The sequence below is a fragment of the Poecilia latipinna genome, unplaced genomic scaffold, assembly GCF_001443285.1.
Source record: "Poecilia latipinna isolate Pla-1442-1.1 unplaced genomic scaffold, P_latipinna-1.0 Scaffold3535, whole genome shotgun sequence".
In the NCBI taxonomy this organism is placed as follows: domain Eukaryota; kingdom Metazoa; phylum Chordata; class Actinopteri; order Cyprinodontiformes; family Poeciliidae; genus Poecilia; species Poecilia latipinna.
Window position 1 is genome coordinate 1 of NW_015116151.1, and position 21,347 is coordinate 21,347.

The 21,347-nt window shown below is 40.3% G+C and overlaps 1 protein-coding gene across 1 annotated transcript; it reads left to right on the forward strand.

The window, feature by feature from the left end:
• Positions 1 to 9,742: 9,742 nt before the first annotated feature.
• On the forward strand, positions 9,743 to 15,389 carry ankrd50 (ankyrin repeat domain 50; the record flags this gene model as incomplete). The annotated part of the gene is made up of 2 exons (XM_015024127.1): positions 9,743 to 13,303; positions 14,557 to 15,389. A coding segment is annotated over one exon (3,558 nt), but the record flags the coding sequence as incomplete, so codon positions are not given.
• Positions 15,390 to 21,347: the final 5,958 nt, after the last annotated feature.

The window sequence follows — 21,347 nt, forward strand, 5'->3', positions numbered from 1 at the left end:
GTGTTCCAGTTGTGATTGACAGTCAGATGCTCTGGTAGAAGATTCTGTAACATAAATGTTATGTTTCAGCTAAAAGAGATTAGATACACTTATCATTAGATTTCCCAAGTTTCAGTTAAAAGATTCTGGTACTAAAATCAATCATTTAAAAAGTGCAATTCAGTAGTTAATATTTCTAAAATTTGTAATTATAAATTTTAGGAATTTATAATTGTAGGACAATTTTGTGTACCTGATGTAATTAAATGGACGTATTTTAACTGCTGCTGCATTTAGCACCAGTCTGTTTTTTTTTTATGGATATCAGATCAATAATATAAATAAAACGGAAGACTTGCGTCCTAAATCTCTGAGAAAAAGCATGTGTTTTATCATCTCCTCTCTCTATCTAAACAAAACAAAGATTGGTTGTATTCAGATGGAGCTGCTGCATCAATAACCAGTGTGATTAATCCCCTCATGCAGACAGAGACGGGTAACGATGATCAGTGTAGTTCAAAGGAAAATGAAACAAAACACTGTGCAAGCTGAGCTTTAGGACTTGGAGACAAAAACCTGCAGGAAAATGAGATGTTCATGCATTGATCAGATGCTGGTTCAGTGTTTAAATATATTCTGCTGAAGCTGTGAAATTTTATATCTCCAACTTCACAAACTGCCTCTCCAGAGCTGCAGGAACTTCAAATCGATATGCATCATCATTGGAAACGTCAGCATTTTAACTATCAGATTTTTCTTCCAGTTGTTGAAAGGGGCTGTTGGCCTCCATTAAGAAGAGGTTAACCACCTAAAAACCATGACGATAAAGTCTTCCATTGGGGATGAATCATAGCTTTGATTAAGATGGTTTTATTCCAGTTTTAGTCTGAGGAAAATGGGCACACCACGGATCTGCTTTGATGAGATTTATGCTGCAAGAACTTTTGATATCTTGGTTTTACTCATTTCCTTGAAAAATGACAAAATGTGTTTTGCTTTAGTGCTTTTACTATTAGTCATATTTTAAGTTGGGGAAAAGGTTTAAAAAGAAAGGAGGAGGTAAAAGTAGAATTCACATTCCTTCAATATGAAAAAGACACTTTCAGGATATTGTGAGTGTGTTTGTTTGTCTGCTTGGGGGAAAAGTTAGCCCACTCTATCAAGGACCTGAACCACGTCTCACACCTCTGCTCTGCCCACCATGAATGGAGCTTTATGAATTTAGCTTACCACAGAGAAAGGAGTGATTTACCACCAGCGATCACAAATAAAAAGAACAGCCCTGTTTTTAAGAGTGCGGCCTCCTCCACCTCTCTCTGCAGCCCTGTGGGTGAATCTGACACGAGCGTAAACGGTCCCTCCGCAAGAAGGTCAGCAGAACTCTTGACTTCATGTGTTTTGTTTTCCTCACTTTTTTAATGCTTTCTTTTTTTTTAAATGTAAGCGCTCATAGGAGGGAGCATGAGATCTTCTGGCTGCCTGACAACACAAACACTGCCGTGAAGCAGTGGAGGACGGTTTATTTCTTCTGGGCTTGGGAATTCTCCCCATAGAAAGACAAAGAGCGCTCGGCTTGATGACTCTTCAGTAAATGATGTTCTGTGGCATCATTTTGGACAGCTGTATGTAGAGTGGTTTCGAAAGCAGCAGAATAATTTTAAACTTTCTTTTACAAGAGGTTAGATTCCGACAATTTTCTTTCTGAGGTGGGACAAAAAGCCCAAAAGACTTTCAAACTGACTCCAAAAAGTTTTGGCCGTTCCTGAAGCTTCAACAGAGACACTCCAGTTCAGAACTAAGCCACGGAGCACATTTGACGAACCCCTCCTACCACAAAGCCCTTATTGTCCTCTTTAGTCACAATTTCAGAGTAACAGGACCAAAGACACCACCTTTAATTCACTTTCCCTCCCTTTCTTTAAACCAGCTAACAAGCTGAATTATGTCCATATTCTTGTATGAGTTGTCGTCTGTGAGGCTGCATGCTGAGCATCACTTTGGATGACTTGAAGACCATAATCCCTGCTGAATACAGTAATTTACCACCATGCAGTCTGACAGCCAGGCTAATTACAGGTGTACCATGTCTGCATGTGTAACACCTCAGATCCCTCCCTGCAGCAACTCCACATGGTGCATGGTGTACAAAGTGGCTGGCCGCCTCCTCCTCCTCTTCTGAGGTGATGCCCTTCGGTATGTGGCAAGCCTGTGCCACTTCTATGAACTTAGGATTTTTCATTTCAAGACTGTGGTGCAGACTTGCTAGTTTTTTTATATACAGATGAAGGCTGTTATTAAGTTTTAATTTGACCTTCGCAGGAATAAGAATTCCTGGGCCGTTTCTCGGCTGGTTTGTCTGCGGGGGGAAACATCCTAAAGATTTCTCATACCACACAGCCTGCGTGCCAAGAATGACTCTGCAACTACTTAATTCCACAGCAAACTTTTCCAGCTTTTCCAATTGTTTGATCGGCTGCATGGATATGCAAAATCTTTCCAAAACGCTTGCAGACCTTCCTGACAGGGCTTTTAGATGGTTGATAATAACTTGATGGCAAACAAAAGGCTCTGGATGAGCTAGAGGGATACATTTTCTGTGCAGGTGGATGGAAACCTAAATGGGGTCACTTGGAGGTCAGCCAGTGTACTGATGAACAAAAACAAGAGCGCAGATTGAGGAAATCAGATCCTTTCTGGGGCAGGGAACTCTAGAAGATATTGTAGAGAAAAAAAACTAAATCAACATTACAAACCTCTTAGTTTTAAAGAAGGAATTTAAATTGAAGAAAAGAAAATTTAACACTGAAGTTTCTTCCCTCTGCACATGGTCTGATCAATGCTAAGATTCAGTGAGGATCATGCTGGTTATGTGTTTTATAGTTGTGTTTCAGGTCTACTCCACATATAGCCAGATATATGGGAAAACATATTTTTATGGATTGGACTTTTATCCATACGAAAGCTCATTTTTAATATCACTTAAAAGTGGAGATTTGAGAAAACTCCACATTTGTGTTTGCATGTGCAGATGGGAAAACAAAGATTTAGGCTTTTGCGCATTGCAATCTGAGACAAATAATGTTGCCAATATATCTACACGCTTGGACAGAATTCCCAATCAGCATCGCTTTGTGTTTTAATAACTTTATATTTTAATATGTTTAAAAGTAGTTCAGCCGATATAAACATCAAGCATCCTGGTGCAATGTCTAGTTTCTAACAGAAAGTCATGGTTGTTTTGAAGCAATCTGATTTGGCTGGCAGGTTTTAGTTTTGTGCTACACTGCCCCCTATGGGTTTGGCATGTCTGGGATATTTGTGCAGGCTCATGAGAATGAAAACGTTTCTGAAATTGGTCCCGTGAGTATGATATATTTTATGAAACAATGTGGCGGATATATTAGTGTATAAGGCCTCACTCTCTGGAGTTTTTTTTTTCTGCCATCTGCAGCCTGAAGCTCTGATGTATAGTGACGACTCAGTCTGTATTCATCAAGGAAGAAGAGCGAAGGCACCCACATGTAACCAGGTGCGCTGCCTTTGACTCAGCCTCTTGTCATCAACTTAATGGGATTCTATCAATCAAAACTGGAAGAAAAACTGATGAGACCGATCATATGACTAATGCAGATTTTTTTTAGGCGGCTATGTTCTCTCTCTTTTTTAATCACAATCTAGTCATGTAAGTAAGCTGTGCTGCACAGATGGATGTAATCCTGTTAACCTCCCCCATCACCATTTCAGCTTTGTTCAGTTGCCCTACAACAGGTTTGACTGGAAACTCATTCAGTTCCCACAAAAACACGGCAAAAGGCGTGTTTGGGCAGGAATGCTTTCATATGCTTTCTCTTCACTTCACGCTAATTAATTGCCAAAGTGTAATCATTTCCTTCTGGTTGGTTATTACAAAAAATAATTAAATGAAGATGATTTGTTGCAGCTTCTTAGTTCAACTTACTATATTTATGGAGGCCCTTTTCATGCTGTTTGTGTGATCAGACTCTCAAAGCCTTAAATAATAGCACACTTTCCGCTGTTTGCAGACTTTTGGAACTGACTCTCATCCACATACTTGTGTTTAGGAGGTTGGCGCTCTGGTGTTTTTTGGAGCTGGGGGACTCTGCAGCTGTCGAACAGACGTTTGTCGAGCACAGGTTTACTGGAGAGCCTGAGGAGAATGCAGCGAGGCTTAGGTTTCTGTTTTCTTTGTGGATCCAGTGACTAAAGAGGGTGTCTTGGAAAAGAACATGTCGAATCAGAGAAGCCGTCACTCCAAAACCCTGGTGATGAGCACGTACCTCTAGTTCCCCGGCGCACATGCATACCGTCTCGTTTGTCATCTGAAAACATTAATCTAGAAAGCAAACAGGCTATCTGTTGTGTGGGGTTCTGTCTCCTGTGGCTGATATCCAGTCCTGTAATGAGCAGCAGCTGGCTTGGAGGCCTGCACTCCGGAGCTGCATCCCTTACCCTGATCAATGTGCCTTTTGTTTTGTTTACCAGTCAGTTTTGTTCAGAGAATTATTCTATCTGATAAAACGCATAAGATGATCAGAACATGTTCAGAACTCTCACACTTTGGGTTGCCTGAAGTAATGGTGCCAAATGTAAGTGAAAAAGGCCAATAATGGCATCTGGAAGGCTTCTGAATGTTTGCAGCTGAAGAGACTTGGTGCATTCTTGAGTCTCACGCAACTACGCAAGTGGCAAGTTTCACAACTTTCCCTCTTGGTTGTTTACAGCTTTATAAAGCTATAACACTTATGTGACTCCACAAGTCTATTCAAGAGAAAAGCAAATCTAAAGTGATCTTTTGTTGAAAGAAAAATGAAACTCTCATTAACTGAAACAAAAGAAGATACAGTGGACCACGATTAAATAATTTTTGAAAAATTTGCCCATTTGCAGATATTTTTTCATTCAACGTATCTAAAGTATACAAAAGAAAATAAATGCAGCTTAGTAAGCTGAAATACCTAGCTGCAATGCTATTGACAGCAATGACATGCTATTGGCTAGCGTTTGTAAAGCAGCCAATGCAGGAGTGCCATTCATTTTCTTTGGTGCTGATTGGCTAAGAGCAAAGAAAAGGAAAACTGTGGATGTTGGCCTCTGTTGTAGTTCCAAAATGGTCTCCACTGTGCATATTAATTCATTTGAGCTGTTAAAGTAGGCAGTTACAAGCATTTTATGAGGGGATCCAAGTATTTACACATTTTAACTATTCGTGAAGAAAATTACACCCACAATTAAATTTCGATCTAGTTAGTCTAAAATGAAGGTTTTTATAGTTTTACGTGATATTTTACAGCACAGACTTTCTGTTCTATAGAGCAACTCGTGTCAAACATGCAGAAATTTGAATACCAATATTAATTCTTTTGACTTTTGAGTGTTTTGTTAATGTTGATTATGGCTTACAGTTGAGAAAATTTTAAAAACTAGATAACTCAAGCCCAAAAAAAAATTAATAGGGAAATTTGGGCCTACTGAAAAACGTGTTAACTTATTGTACAGTTCGTGTTGGTTGGGGCTCTATTTCATCATTTGCTGCATCAACAGCAGGTGGCTTGAATGCGATCAACCTGTGGCTTTATAAATGTGTTAAAAAAGCTCAGGTTGCTTTGATTATGGCCTTTAGCTTGTCTCCATTTTGGGCTGTCAAAGCTCCAACTCCACCCAAATGGGGAGTGTAGACTGGCTGAAAATTTGCACTTTTGATTAATGCCTTCATTTTAATGTGTAGTAGGAGTGTCATTAATTCACAAGTTGTCATCAGATTTTGATCTTTGCAAGTTGGTTTCACTTTGTTCCAGTTTTTTTTCATTTGTTAAAGTTTTTTATTGCTGAGCTGCTTCACAAAATTTTGATTTTCTAAACTTGAGAAAAGGAATTTGAAACTCGGCTCCTACAGTGGATGTCCAACAAAGCGGAAATTATTGAGTACCTTTCAACACGTAGAGAAACTAGAAGAAAATGTCTCGTTTGGCTTCTCTACCAGAAACTTTCTTTGTTGCTAAATAAAAAGAATCCTTTTTGTTCCAATCCAGGTAACAGCTGCAGTTTTATCTCTTGACTTCTCAGTGAATCTCATAACTGTTGCCAGTGACTATAGGTGATGAAACTGTGGATCAGAAACTAAATACCTGAACAGTTTTTTTTTTCTGTTCCTAGAGAATGTAAGAGGCAGTGCAGCATCTCTGTGTTTTAGGTCTCTTGGTTTCCTGCAGGCTCTTTTTGTCCGTTTTCCCTTCTAATGGCCTCTTTGCTATTCTGAGCGACTTTCCTGTCCCAGCTAGAGCAAAACCAGAAAGAGTTGGTCAGGAAGAAGTATGAGGCTCTCATACCCATGCATGACAAGAAACTAAGTTCTAAATTCACATCTACACTTGTGTTCCTTGGCTACCTGAGGTACTTGGTATTCTGCATTAACCTGAAAAATGAAGAAGTGAAGGAAAAATGTGCATTAGCTGGTATAGCCTTAAAAGTTGAATGGAGGACAAATAAGAGGAAGCATGAAAAATCCTCTGACACCCTCATGGGTTTAGATTTGATCTTTTATGTCTGAAGGTTGAACCATTGACTACAAGAATGCACATTAGCATCATATGATTCTTTCTATCATCAACTGTCTTTCTAAATAAGTCTTAAATTGATACAAGTCAGTTTTCCTTTTTGTATCTTGAAAAATTGTCAAACTGAGTAGCAAGCCAAGATTTTAAAGTAGAGGTTTGAAAAATAAACAGTTTTCAGTCAGACAAAGAAAGAATTGCTTCAGGGTGTTTTGGTACACTGAGATACTTTACATGCTTCCCATGAATCCAACTCCAGGACTGCAGTGGGAGCCGGAGCAGGAGGTCATAGAGTCAGAGAAGAAGAGTGTGGAACGTGGTTTCCATGAAAACACAAGACTGAAAGTAGGTTTGGGTCCTAAAGCACTTCTAGTGTCCGGTCAGTCATCAAGCATATTGCTGGGAAGAGACAATTTTTGATAAGAATTCAAAACATTTGCAATGTGTCATTTTTTGTGTTGGGACAAAGTGAAAGCCTCAAAGATTTTTTTTTTTGTTTTGTTTTTTTTTAAACTCTCAGTTCCTGTCATGTTTGCAGCTTCAGAAACATAAAACGCATCTGCTTGTGTTATTGTTCCTTAGCACGGATGAGTGAACATAAATGCAGCGATTGTTTGCCTCGTATTTACTGACAACATGGTGAAGTAACTTTATTGCTCATTTGTTTGGGACTCCAGCTCCGTAAATCTCTCAGAGCTGGTCTTTGTCAGTAGAGAAGGTTGGTAGAAAAACCCCTGATAACTGATGATTTATACACAACAGAAGAAAGTAAGATGATGGTGGGGCATTAGAGAGAGAGTCTGCCTCTGATAAAATCCAAAATCTCAGTGAGATCTTTTCACTATTATGGATTCAGTAAGTCAGTAAAATATGGGTCACTGATGCATTTGAGTTGGAGACAATAAAACGAAAAGGTACCAAGCACCGGTCAGGCAGCAGTCAGTTCATTGCCTACAACATTTTCAAAGTGGTTTAAAAAAAATTAATTTGCATTATGTAAAATTTGTTGGTCAGACATTATGGGCAGAAAGCCCAAAACATCCAACTTTCTTTAACATTTATAGTTGCACAAAGAATAAGTTTAATGTTGAGCTCATGAGTGTTTTTGCTTGTTACTTATGTCATTTAGGCTGGAACATCCTTTAACATGCCTGTTTAAAAGTAGTGAAATATTGTCATTAATGACCCCGTCATATGTAATCTATTGGAGAGTATTTTTAAAAGATTACTAAAATTTATTTTATTTTATTTTTTTAGGTAAAACATGCTGATACATGCATACAATGTCATTTCAAATAAGAAAGAAGTCTTAGAGTTGATCTGTGTTTAGAGATTATGGACCATAACATAAGAGACTCCTCTGAAAATGCTGCTAATTTTAATGGTTAAAACACTAAATATACTATAATATGTATTAGTAGCATATCAAGTAGCATTCCACCTAGATATTTTGGCTACTTTTTTTTTTGTGGTTATTTTATATATGTATGCTTTACAAAAATATCCACAAGTAGGCACATTTTTCTCAATCTCAATTAATTTAGTCACATGTCAGAGTAAATACTGAACACTTTACCAGGAATAGGTGTTTGAAAACTTTAGAGTTTTTCAAACAGGGACAGGTAAGCGGTTGCCAAAAAAAGCATAAGTAACATATAGAAACAAATATTACCTTGAGGCTAAATCACATTCGCTCAACTTGTTGAAGCCTCAAAATTCAAAGTTTCGCACTTGAAAATCGAAAATTGTCTGCTTTAACATTGGACTCGACTTGAGACTGACTTGTGACTTGCAGAATAAATACTTAAGCCTATTTTTTCCCATTTTCATATTAATAAATAATTGTAAACATGAGTTATTGCAAAAGTTTCAAGGACAAAGTGAAACTGCTATTGTGAGCTGCTGCTGGGGGGATTGTGCTTATCTTGAACAAACCCAGGAGCAGGTGATAAAGACAACCTTGTCCTCCTTCTATTTACCAGGATCTGTTTACTAAACTGCCAGTTAGTGTTTGGGAGCTGCTGTTAAACACATCAGAGTTATCAGGCTTGCAGCTGTGTAGTCACCTTTCGGCCCAGTGGGGTAAACTGACTTTTTTCTGCCTGGAAAAATAACTCTGTAAGATGAACACAGAACTTCATCAACCTTTCTGATCTAAATCATGTTCTAGAACGGGTTTTATAATGGAAGCAAATGTCTTCGTTCTGTTTTGTTAACAATACTTTTAAACTTAGTATTTTCTCACCAAAATAATAAAATGTAAATATTAAAACCACAAGAAATTTTATGTAAGTATTTCAATGTAAAATGTTGGAGTATATAGAGCCTTTCTGGTAACTGTGTGTCTTTTGTAAGTATTTACTACATCAGCTATACCAAGGGACCATCTGGTAGCATGTTTTTCCCTTCTCAGAGGACCTCAAAGACCATGGGAAATGTAAATAAAAGAATACGGGAGTGCTGCAGGCTGGACAGACTATAGATGGTTTCAACATGAACGAGAGTCCACTTTATGTCCATTAGCCAAGGGTATTATGAGGCAATTTTCCCATGTCTTACAGAGGAATCCCATTAAAATCATTCATTAGGACTCATTGTGATAATTAACTTTTACAGTAGGATTTTAAAGATCCATGTGGGAGTGAGGCTTGTGTGAAACATTTACAGGCTGTTGATGTTAGGACTTGTGCTTCCATGTTAATTTCTTTCTCAAGGTGTTTAGGCAATGACCATAAAAAATATATTTGAATACAATTTTTAGGCCACATTCATTTTAAAGTTTGGCATTAACTGATCAGAGCTCAAATTTTCTCTACAACAGAAACTGAAAGTTTCAGCAGTTGTCAAGGCTCAGTTTTCATCTATATTTTTTGAGCTGATTGCAAACACCTGCTGATTTGTTTCTGTTTCAAGTAGCCAGAGGGGTTTCATTCTCAATTCCTATAAAAGGCTCGTCTTTAACAACATAGCTGCTATGGAAATTAAAGGTTTGCTTCACTTAATCACCTGAAGGTTTACGACCAACAGGTTGAAACTGGATATGAATTCAAGATTATTTATAACCAGTGTGGGAAAAGTGACTCTTTAACTATGTATTCTTCAAAAAGGAGTTGCCATTTGTATCTTCGTGCCCAATCTTTTTTTTTTTTTTTTAGCTTTTTCTACTTATCACCCCACTCATCTAATGCACTTTGTTTTTGTTTTCAGGATTCCGCAAAATCAGCCTCGACGATCTGCGGAAGGCCTACATCGTCAAGGATGTGCAGCAGTACATCCTTCACCGGCTGGACCAGGAGGAGGCCTTGAGGCAGCACCTAACCAAGGAGACCGCTGAGATGCTCAACCAGCTTCACATCAAAAGCAGCGGCTGTTTCCTCTACCTGGAACGCGTTCTGGATGGCGTGGTGGAGAACTTCATCATGCTTCGGGAGATCCGTGACATCCCAGGCACTCTCAATGGGCTCTACCTGTGGCTCTGCCAAAGGTTGTTCGTCAGAAAACAATTTGCCAAAGTTCAGCCCATTCTTAACGTAATCTTGGCGACTTGCAGGCCACTTACAGTCAAAGAACTGTACCACGCAGTCTGGACCAAAAACATGACATTGACCATGGAGGAGTTTCAGAAAAAGATGGACATTCTCTCCAAGTTGTTGGTCGATGGCCTTGGGAGTACTAAAATCCTTTTCCACTACAGTTTTGCAGAATGGTTGCTGGATGTGAAGCACTGCACTCAGAAGTACCTGTGCAATGCAGCAGAGGGCCATCGGATGTTGGCCATGAGCTACACCTGTAGAGCAAAGCAGCTGAAACCTCTGGAAGTGCAGGAATTTGCTCTGCACCTCGTCAACTCCAACCTGCAGATTGAGCCCTGTAATCTTGCTCTTTGGATGGTCTGGAATGGAACTCCCACTAAAGACTCTCTGAGCACCTCCATACCAAGAGAGCAGGAAGTTCTGCAGCTTCTGGTCAAAGCTGGTGCTCATGTGAACAATGAAGATGATCATGCTTCATGCATTGTACAGCAAGCCCTAGAGCGAGAGGACTCGATAAGAACATTACTTGACAACGGGGCTTCTGTAAACCAGTGTGACTCTAATGGAAGAACTCTACTGGCCAATGCTGCATACAGTGGAAATCTTGATGTGGTTAATTTGCTCATATCTAGAGGGTCGAACATGGAGTTGGAAGACAACCATGGACAAACGGCGCTTACTCTAGCTGCGAGGCAGGGTCATACCAAAGTGGTCAACTGCCTTATTGGTTGTGAAGCAGATATAAACCACACGGATCATGATGGGTGGACCGCACTCCGCTCTGCAGCTTGGGGCGGACACTCTGAGGTTGTGTCTGCTCTTCTTTATGCTGGAGCCAAAGTGGACTGTGCTGATGCAGATGGTAGAACTGCACTGAGGGCGGCGGCTTGGGGAGGCCATGAAGATATTGTGTTAAATCTTCTTCAGCACGGAGCTGAAGTCAACAAAGCAGACAATGAAGGAAGAACGGCTCTCATTGCTGCAGCATACATGGGGCACAGAGAAATTGTGGAGCACCTGCTGGACCACGGAGCTGAAGTTAATCATGAAGATGTCGATGGGAGGACTGCCCTGTCTGTGGCTGCTCTCTGTATTCCTGCTAGTAAAGGTCACGCATCTGTTGTGAGCCTTCTGATTGACAGGGGCGCAGAGGTTGACCACTGTGACAAAGACTGCATGACTCCCCTGCTTGTGGCTGGCTATGAAGGACATGTGGATGTAGTTGATTTGCTCTTGGAAGGCGGCGCTGATGTGGATCACACAGACAAGAATGGGCGCACCCCTCTCCTGGCAGCTGCATCAATGGGCCATGCGTCTGTGGTCAACACGCTACTTTTCTGGGGAGCCGCTGTGGATAGCATTGACAGCGAGGGAAGGACGGTGCTGAGCATCGCCTCGGCTCAGGGAAATGTGGAGGTGGTCCGAACTCTGCTGGACAGAGGGCTGGATGAGAACCACAGGGACGACGCAGGCTGGACCCCGCTACACATGGCTTCATTTGAGGGCCACCGGCAAGTGTGCGATGCTCTTATTGAACAAGGTGCTCGCTGCTCAGAGGTGGATAATGATGGTAGAATACCACTGATATTGGCTGCACAAGAAGGACATTATGACTGTGTGCAAATTCTCCTGGAGAACAAGTCAAACATTGACCAGAGGGGGTACGACGGAAGGAATGCTCTCAGGGTATCTGCACTTGAGGGCCACAGAGACATTGTTGAACTGCTGCTGAGCCATGGTGCTGATATAGATTGTAAAGACGCAGATGGTCGCCCAACACTTTACATAATGGCACTTGAAAATCAGCTGGCCATGACGGAGTATTTCCTTGAAAACGGTGCGAACGTTGAAGCTTGCGACACGGAGGGCAGGACAGCCCTCCATGTATCCTGCTGGCAGGGACATGTTGAGATGGTGAGGCTGCTCATCAACTACCATGCTGACGTGAACGCCTGCGACAATGAGAAGCGATCCGCTCTGCAGTCTGCAGCGTGGCAGGGCCACACCAAAGTGGTTCAGTTTTTGATAGAGAATGGAGCGCATGTGGATCATACGTGCAACCAGGGAGCAACTGCTCTGGGTATAGCTGCCCAGGAGGGACACATCGATGTCGTGCAGATACTGCTGGAAAACGGCGCAGACCCCAACCACGCTGATCAATTTGGCCGCACGGCAATGAGAGTGGCAGCAAAAGGTGGCCACTCAATGATCATTAAAATCTTAGAAAAATACGGAGCCACAACATTAAATGGCTGCAACCCTTCCCCCGTTCATACCATGGAGGAGAAAACACCTTTGGCAGTGACCGGCAAAATGCATTCCCTCACCATTAAATCGAGCAGTTCTGGCAGCACAGGGGTGGGAGACGTGCAGTCATCTGGACGCTGTCTCCCTGACGGACCCGTCCATGCTTTCAGCTCGCCATCAGAATCTCCCGACTCCACTGTGGACAGACAGAAGTCATCCCTATCAAACAATTCCCTCAAGAGTTCAAAAAACTCCTCTTTAAGAACCACGTCGTCCACGGCTACAGCTCAAACTGTACCTATTGACAGTTTCCATGGAATGACGTTTACAGAGCAGATTCAACAGCACTCACTGCCTCGGAGCCGAAGCAGACAGTCGATTGTGTCCCCTTGCTCTACAACAAAGTCCGTCAATCAGCAGCCATCGTCTCCATCCAACGAATTTGAATGGTCTCAGCTGAAGTCAGGTCTGAAGTCGGCAAAGGGAACTAAGACAGGAAACGGAACTCAAAACAGCAAAGCAGCTCTAGGAGACAAGAAGAAAACAAAAAACAGTGGATCCAGCCAAGGCCAGGTTTTGGAGTACGAGATGACCCAGTTTGATAAGAGAATGGCTTTCAACCAGTCAGTTGCCAATATTGCAGTGAAGGATCCTCACTGTAAGATCATGATCGGTGGTTCCATGCAACAGGACAGAGGCCAGTGCCAAGACCCGTTCTTCATCCAGCCACAGAGCTGCTCAGAGAAGAAAAGGAACGGGATTATGACCAACCCCAAATATCACCTACAGGGTAACCAGGTCTTCTTGGGTCGAGTGTCAGTTCCACGGACTGTGCAGAACAGGGGCCACCAGGATGTGTTAGAGAACTACCCCATTGGGGAAACAGAGCTGAGCCTTAAACAAGCCCTGAAGCTGCAGATTGAAGGATCCGACCCAGGGTTTAACTACAAAAAGGAGACTCCGTTATAGCTGGTAATAAACCTAACAGCATGTTTTGCACTGAATGAAAGACGTGGTGTGAATTCATCACCGCTGTGAAGGAAGGTCAGATTTCATTATTTATGGCAGGAGCATAATCAGAAACTGAAATTGTTTTAGAAAAATCCAAGCTTTGATTTAAGCACATTTATCAATTTCAAAATCACTTAGGTCTAAATTATTAATACCCTTGTTAAAACTTTGTACAATTGCCTTTTGCCAAAAGTAGAACATGTTTTTTCATTACATTTTCAAGGTTGGACCAACTAAGAGGAATCGTTGATTATTGTTCTGTACAATCTTTCTGGATTTAGAGTCATAGGCCCCCTCTGATCTCTTCACCTCACCCTACAGGTTGTATAACATCTAACTTTAGAGAGGACCACTGATGACTGTGGAAGAAGGTTGATTAGTGTCCTCATGATATTTATTTAAAATCTCTTGGTTTTTCAAAGAGTTGGTAAATCCATGGACTTTAACAAGGTTCTTATGGCCTTTTTATAGTTTTTCTTAGTTGTTTTAGTGCATTTCTAACACCACTATTAATATTTGCGCAACAGCTACTGTATTTCTCAAAACAATTGGTACAAACTACAAAACATAGTTGATAACCTGTATGATAACCGTTTAATAAGTGTCACTTGTTAAACATGGATAGTTCATTCCTTAAAAACAAGTTTTCATGTCATTGAAAGTGCCATCAAAATGAAAAGTCCTGAGACTTTTGTTTATGAACCAGGTGGCTTTCCATGTTTCCATCATAATAGTTCACTCTGTGTTTTCAAATTCAAGTAAGTATGATCTTTGTGACCCTGTCTGAAAATGCTCAGTAGAGCTCTATATACTATTTTTCCAGACATTTGAAATCTAGTTACATGTGATTGAGTGCAAGACATTGAACACTCATGTTTTACATTTTTACTGCATGTGTTCTTTCTTTTACACAATGCTGTGAACAAATTAAAGCTGCAAAATGCAACATAGTTTACAATAAACATTAAATTTATTGTGAAGGTATCTGTGGGTGTAGCAATAAATGATCAATCAGTGGTTTTGTCAAAAATAATTCTCAGTTTTGAGGATGGATTTTTCTCCATTTTACAGTAAGAGATTTTGTTCCTGCAATAAAAGATGGAGGTATTTCAAAGATTTTCACACCTCTTTCTTCAGTAGTGCCAACAATTGTTTTCCCCTACAAAACAAACAAAAAAACTAACAGTTTTCTTCTCTTTTTTTGCTGTTTTTAGATGTTCTGACCACCATCCATCATGCTGACATTGGGGAGAATGTGCCAAAGCAACAGTTTCCGTCTGCATAACAAAACTACATTGAATTCCCCCCATCCTCCCTTCGTGGGACGCCATAAAACAACTCTCTGCCTGCAGCGTATGTGAACTGATACTTTGATGTGCCTACATCTGTTACAGCCTTCTGTTTTCATTCAAAATATCATTTTAATTTAATGTTACTATTTAATAAGCCGTGTATGCACTTTTAAAATAATAAACTGACAGACATACATGTTTTTTCCCCTTCGCTTTGTATCCCATTCATGTTTTATGAGCTGTTTGAGAAGAAACATGCCAATTCTTTCATTATTATTTTGTAGTATTTTGTCTCACTGACAGCAGTGTACCAGTGGGTGCATTGTTCCAAACAGACAGTAACTGATGTCATGGTTGTCATTCATCGCCTTTCTAGAGACCCCAAATAATCTGTGTTACCTTTGATCAGAGTGCTAAAACCTTTTGTTGCGTGTAACATTTTAAAAGCAGTTTACTTGGATATAAGGCGTATTTATTTTTTAGGAAAACAAGCCACTTTTGTTGCATTTTTATTTGTGTTGCATTCTACCATGGTGCTGTGTTCAGAAGATGCCTGCAGACATTTTGGGACTTTTTTTTGCCTTTTAAATATCTGAGCAGGAGGGAGGTTCATTTATAATGTAAAACAAATTTGATTTCGTCCCTATGGGATTTTTCTGTTTTTATATTGTATGTATGTGTGTGTGTGGTGTTTTTATGTGCAAGAGTATTTAAGTAACCGTTGTGTATCGTCAGCAAGGTTTTGGTGCTAAATGCAGCATTTTTTTTGTTTTCAGTTAGCATTTCTCAGCAGCTCAGCAAACAGAACTCCAGCTTTGTTTCTGTATCATTTTCATTATATTCTGCTGGACTTTTCAGGGTCGTGACACAAAAAGGGTTCAGCCATTAAGACAGCCCCTCGCTGTTGGTGATATTGTTTGAAATGCAGACTTTCAAAAGCCAAAGTTGAAACAGCATACACTGTCCCGCCTCTTCTTGGAGGAGGAGTTTGGTCAACCATGACTCGGAGGGAACTGAAACATCTGTTTCTTATGAACCGAGCGGAGCTGCTTTAGCGTTTACAGGCTATGTTACATCTTTGCAGGCTTCTCAAAATGTTCACAGTGAGCTATATTTTTGCCAAAAGCTGGGATTTTGGGGGAAGTAGAAAACTTATCGCATGCACAAACACCTATAAGCCCCCAGTGAAACCTCTCTGTGTGCCACGAAGAGTGAATGGAAGGATTTTAGGCAGGAAATCATGATGTATAGTCTTATTGAACAGTTCTCTTGTTGGTCTCGAACCTGTTTTGTCTGTCCACTTTGATTTGACTCAGTGATTGGATTGTAAATAGCTTATCGTGTACATTTAACTTTCATTAAAATAATTTCTGTATTATACGAAGCTGAATTTTCTGATGTATATTAAAAGTGCTTAATAAACATATTTGCTTTACTGCTGAATAATGAGTCCTGACCATTTTCTCAATTACACCAAGATATGAAAAACAAAAAGATGTCTGGAATCTTGTGTGACTAAGATAATTTAAAATCTACCAAGTCTCTCCAACTAATCAACCTCATAACCGATGAATCAGTCTGAAGGATGAATGCTTGTAATATTGAAATGTTTGAATTTCCAGACCTTCTCGTGTCACATCGTTTAAATCATGTATTGTTCTTTTTGTCATTTTTTATTTTTCCTCTATCCTACCTTTCATTTTCCTGGTTTCCCTTTTCTTTCCTTGTGACCCAACTCCCTTCTCCAGGTCCTTTTTTATCCTTTTGTTTTTGCACAAAAAAGGATCAAGTTTTCTCAGTATGCACACCTCAATATGTGGGTTGATAAACGAGGATAAACGAGAGGTAATAAGAGAAATGCCAAGGCAGAAAGATTTTTTTTAAACTCTTTCTTTACACTTGAAAGGGAAAAATATCTTATTTAGCTAAAATCTGATGACTGGAACTGTTTTCATGTTACCGTTTCTGTAAAATGTGTATCAACCCATTGCAGAAAAAAAACTAAATGGGAAGTGTTTTTGGCTAGCACTAAAAATCGAGCAGAAGCATTTTGAAGTGACCCAGAGAAAAACAGTTAAAGTAGGTGAAATGTAAAATCTACAGCAATAAAGTTTAACTTTGAGATATGTGAGGTTTACTAAATTCTAGGCGGAAACCTGACTTCTCTGCCACACAAAAGCTTTTGTTTCAACATCAGCAGAATTTTTACATCAGAAATCTGCTAATAACTCAGTTTCTCGCTTTAAATATAAATATATTTTTTTCTCTCTTCACTGTGGAGATCCTTTTTCCGTCGCGTTGAGGCTGTGAAACCACAGCATGTGCTGTTAATACTTAACTTCAGTGTTGGTCATTTGATATGCAGAGGCCAAACCAGGACACTGCAGGCATCCAAACACATGGATCAAACTGAAATGGAACAACAGGCGAGCGTGCCAAAGCGCTATCGCTGCCCCCATTTTATCCCAGAGTTCATTCAGTTCGTCGCAGCCAAAAGCAAACTGAGAAAGAGATTCAGCAAAAACAAAGCTTCATGAATTGTTTAGCTCAAGTGATGCATTGCCCAAATAAAACTTTCAGAAGCATTTAACCCCATGAACACTGCTTTACCCCTTGACCTCTAATTAAAGTTCAGTGGGCTGAATTTTCACCAACATTTCATCAAAGAAGCAGAGGGCTTTAAGTGGCATTTCGTCTTGTCAGCCATCAGCGCAGCATTTCCCTGCATGCTTCCAGGGTGGATGTTAATGAGCAAACCATCTGGCGCTGACGTCATGCAGTTCTCACTGTCCGAGTTCCTTGCAGACCAACTGCCAATGTCCACATCTGGTTCTTCTCCACCCATGCCCTTGTTTTGGATACAGAGCTAACAAGCTCCCACGCAAAATGCATAACTTGGCGACAGTTTTGAGGTCAACTTGTTCCAGACATTTTTTTGTTTAGACCCTCTGGCTTTGCCCTGCATGCCGGGTTTCATCCTCTAATGCTTTCGCTTCATTTGCATTAATGCAGCTGCAGATTTTCAGCCCTATGAGCTCACGGTAATTAGGAAATCAAAAATATTGTCATGTCCTTGAGGAGGAAGATTTTCTCAGCCCAAAGTGACGCAAGCAATGAAACATTATTTCCATTCTTAAAGCCATATCTTTCTAAATACTTGGAGCAAAAGCCGATCAGAAGAAAATGTTACTTGGGAGAGTTGCATTATGTTGACCTTTCGACAAGCTGTTTATCTGTCTGAAAATTGTTTCATTCTCTCTCTCTCTCTCTTTCTCTCTCTAAAAACTAAATAGTTTGGAAGTAAATTTTATTTTACTCAGGTTACAAAAATATTCTAGCCTGGCTTGGATTTGCAAAGTTGTATCTGAATGAACCTCACATCTTAAGGAACAATGTCCTTCAAACAGATAAACCCAAAGCAGAGATTGTTGGCAGCATTGCACAGCAGCGTGTTTGCATAAAAGCAGAACATATCATCACAGCCAGGTGGTGGAAAGAAGATGATTAGGGTTTGTTCTGTAGCTGCAGGATCTGTGCATCCTGCAGTCATCAAATGGACTTTCTTTCAGCCTCAACCTGCTGATTCTGCTTCATGAAACTGCGGGATTTTTAGTCACATCTAACTTTTAGTTGAAGCCACCAGCGTGCATGCAAGTGTTAAAACTCCACTAGCAATCATGAAGCCATTTTTATTGATCTAAGACATTATCTTCCCCCTCCAGTTGTGCTGTTGGCTGCGATAAATCTTGGTTACATCTGCTATACAGTTTTTGGAGTCTTGTACTGCCAGTGAGCTATGATAAAGTTAGTATTTGATGCTTGTGAAGCAGCTTCACTGCTAAAGTTAACTTGGCCACCCTTCAGGGAGTCGTTCTGCTCTGGATTTCTGTCGCCACTGTGGGACATGACGGGGCATTTACGAGCCGTTTAGAGGCTGTGCGTATTAAACACAGTGAAAAACAACATAAAGCTCTCAGATCGGGGGAAACTGCTTACAAACTGCATGAATTTTCACTGAAGCTTTTATCTGTTGCAGTGCAGCGCTGATACAGTTGAATTAAAATTCTGGAAAAGAGCTTGTGGCTTTGAACGCAGCCTCCACTCGACAACAATGCAGCACCTCACTGCCAACAAAGCTAGAAAACGAGAGATTACTGACATACTTTACTCCTCTTTGTAGCCTGTTTACATAATCCCTGTGGTCCCTCATCAAGAAGCATGGATGAAAAGCTTTCATCAGTTCACATTTAAAAAGCCTCTTTTCTTTATGAAACTCAACTCAGCAGTCCAGGATGCATGCAGGTGGGCGATTTTTACGAAACACTGATCGGGATTCATAACACAACAGAAAACAAAGACTTTAAAAAGAGTTAAATAATAGCTGTGAGGCTGCTGTGTGTAAAGGGTTAGAGATACGTCACTGCACATCATTAATCACTGCGCTTGAAGCCAAGGACAATAAATGGACTCATGCTCAACACAATAAAAGGATTGTTGCTCCACATGCTGCAAGACTCTGGTATGAAACTTGTGCAGAACCAGAAGGCTCCACACTCTGTTTCTATCTCAGCTTCTGAGTTATGAGGAAGTGAGAAAGCCATCATTTTTAGAGCATGAAGGAAATCCAGATTCAGAAGCATTAAGTGCTGTTTCTAAGCATCAGAAGATGAAAGATTTATTTCTAAACCACCAGGCATGTCATTCATTTCACCACTTTTAAATTAAATGTTATGCATCTGATACATGAGAAGCAAACTTCTCATGTATCAGATGATCCCTGTTAAGGTAAAACCACTCTGCTTTCAGGTTTTAATCAAGTTTTTATTTTAGAAAAAGAGGCAACTGCAACTGAACCAAGAGTTCAGAACTAGAGAGGCTCATCTGAAACTTGAACATTGGACACAGATACAGAACACTGTGTGCATTACAACCACATAATTCTATAAGAGAGTTTCAAACATATAACTGGTATATTAGTGTCATTCTCTGTAGAAATTCAATGCATATATTGCAAGACAAAAAAATAAAAAAGGTAAACTTGCATTTATTATACCTATATTTAAAAATATTATTCAGTTCTTTATCATTTTAACCAAAGTTATAAAGAGCCATTGTGGACGATCCAAAGAGTCACTTGCTGCTGCAGGTTGCAGACGCCTGTGGACAGAATCTTTATCTCTTTTTGTGTATGGAAACTGCTCTGATTGACTGACAAACAACAGGATAATTATTTTTGTTACAGCAAAAGCTAACAGTGAATACTAAGGAACCAATTTGCAAGCTTACGAGTAGTAGTATAAAAAATAAGTTGCTTGTCACATACATTTAGTGGCAGCGTTAAGCTCCTCTAAGCTGAGAGACGCAGTGACATCATAGTATCTTCTGCCAGAGTCTTTCTGCTGATGAACTTCATGTGTGCGGCACAAACAGAATGATGAGAAGCAGATTTGCCTGAAACACGATGTGAGAATTTAGCACTCACTTCCTGGGTTTTTTATTAGACCTGAGCCACTAAATCGCCTTATTATTCAGAACTATTATTGCAGGGAGGTAAGGAAATTTCACTGCTGCCAAAGGTCCTTGACTTCACTTCATGGCTCCAGGTCTCTCTGGCTTCTTTTCCTCCATGTTCTTCTGCAATCATGCCTTCAGTTCTTTCTCTTGGTTTGTTACTAAATTACTAACTTTGCTCTTTCATTCCTTTTCTTCATCTGCATCTTCCTCTTTATGCTGGGTGGTTTTTGTTTACCATGCCCATCTTTTCTGTCTTGCTCTCATTTTCCACTGGTTTTTCTTGTGCGTTTTGCTCTCGCTGTCTCGTTTCTTCGCTCTGTGAGCTGCCAGCAGCTCTCTCGGCGGCTGCAGCAGAGTTCACCTCAGGACAAAGCCCCGCTCTGCTCCTTCTGCTGCTGCTGCTGCTGCTGTTGTTACACACACATCGTTTGTCCAATGAATCCAAAGCATGGGTGTAACGGGGCCCGGGGACAGACGGAGAACAAAGATATTCTTTGAGTTTTGCTGCCACACACAGCATGGGGAGAAATGTTAAAATTGCATGGAAGCTGCAAACTGTTGTACACAATGAAGACCTCTAGGCTGGAGTTTGTCACATGCTTTCTTGATCTTTCCACTATCTGTATCTGCATGCGTCTTGTCACGAGTGCTTAACAAATTTGGCCTGACCTGAGTTTTGCAGGCAGATGTCAATGAGCATTGTCAAGGTATTTCTGGTTTCTGTTCAAACTATTCACAGTAACACGCACTGAAATAAAATCTAAACGTTTCCAAAAAAATGTAGGGCCAAAAATTGTATAATTCTTCATAATCCGCTGGGGAAATTTACGATGTTTCAAAGCAGAAAAATGAATGTGAAATGTATATTTCTGACACAATGAGCACCATTATAAATACTTGCAGACATATATAAAGTGGTGACTGTAAAGACTCAGAATGAGATTGGTTGGGTGAAAAAAGAAGGCCTTAGCAATATGTTGAATCAGAAAAAAACGGAGCGAGCACAGGAAAAGTGGGAAAGATTAGACAGAAAAAAAAAGGTCAGAGTCCTCATTTATCAAAAATACTGTCTCCCTCTTGAATACACTTGTCACAGGATTACGAAACAATTGCTGTTGCATAAGACTTGGCTTCAAAGGAGGGAACAAATCAAAGCTGATAGACAATAACACACCAGAGTAGGGGTGTAACGACACATA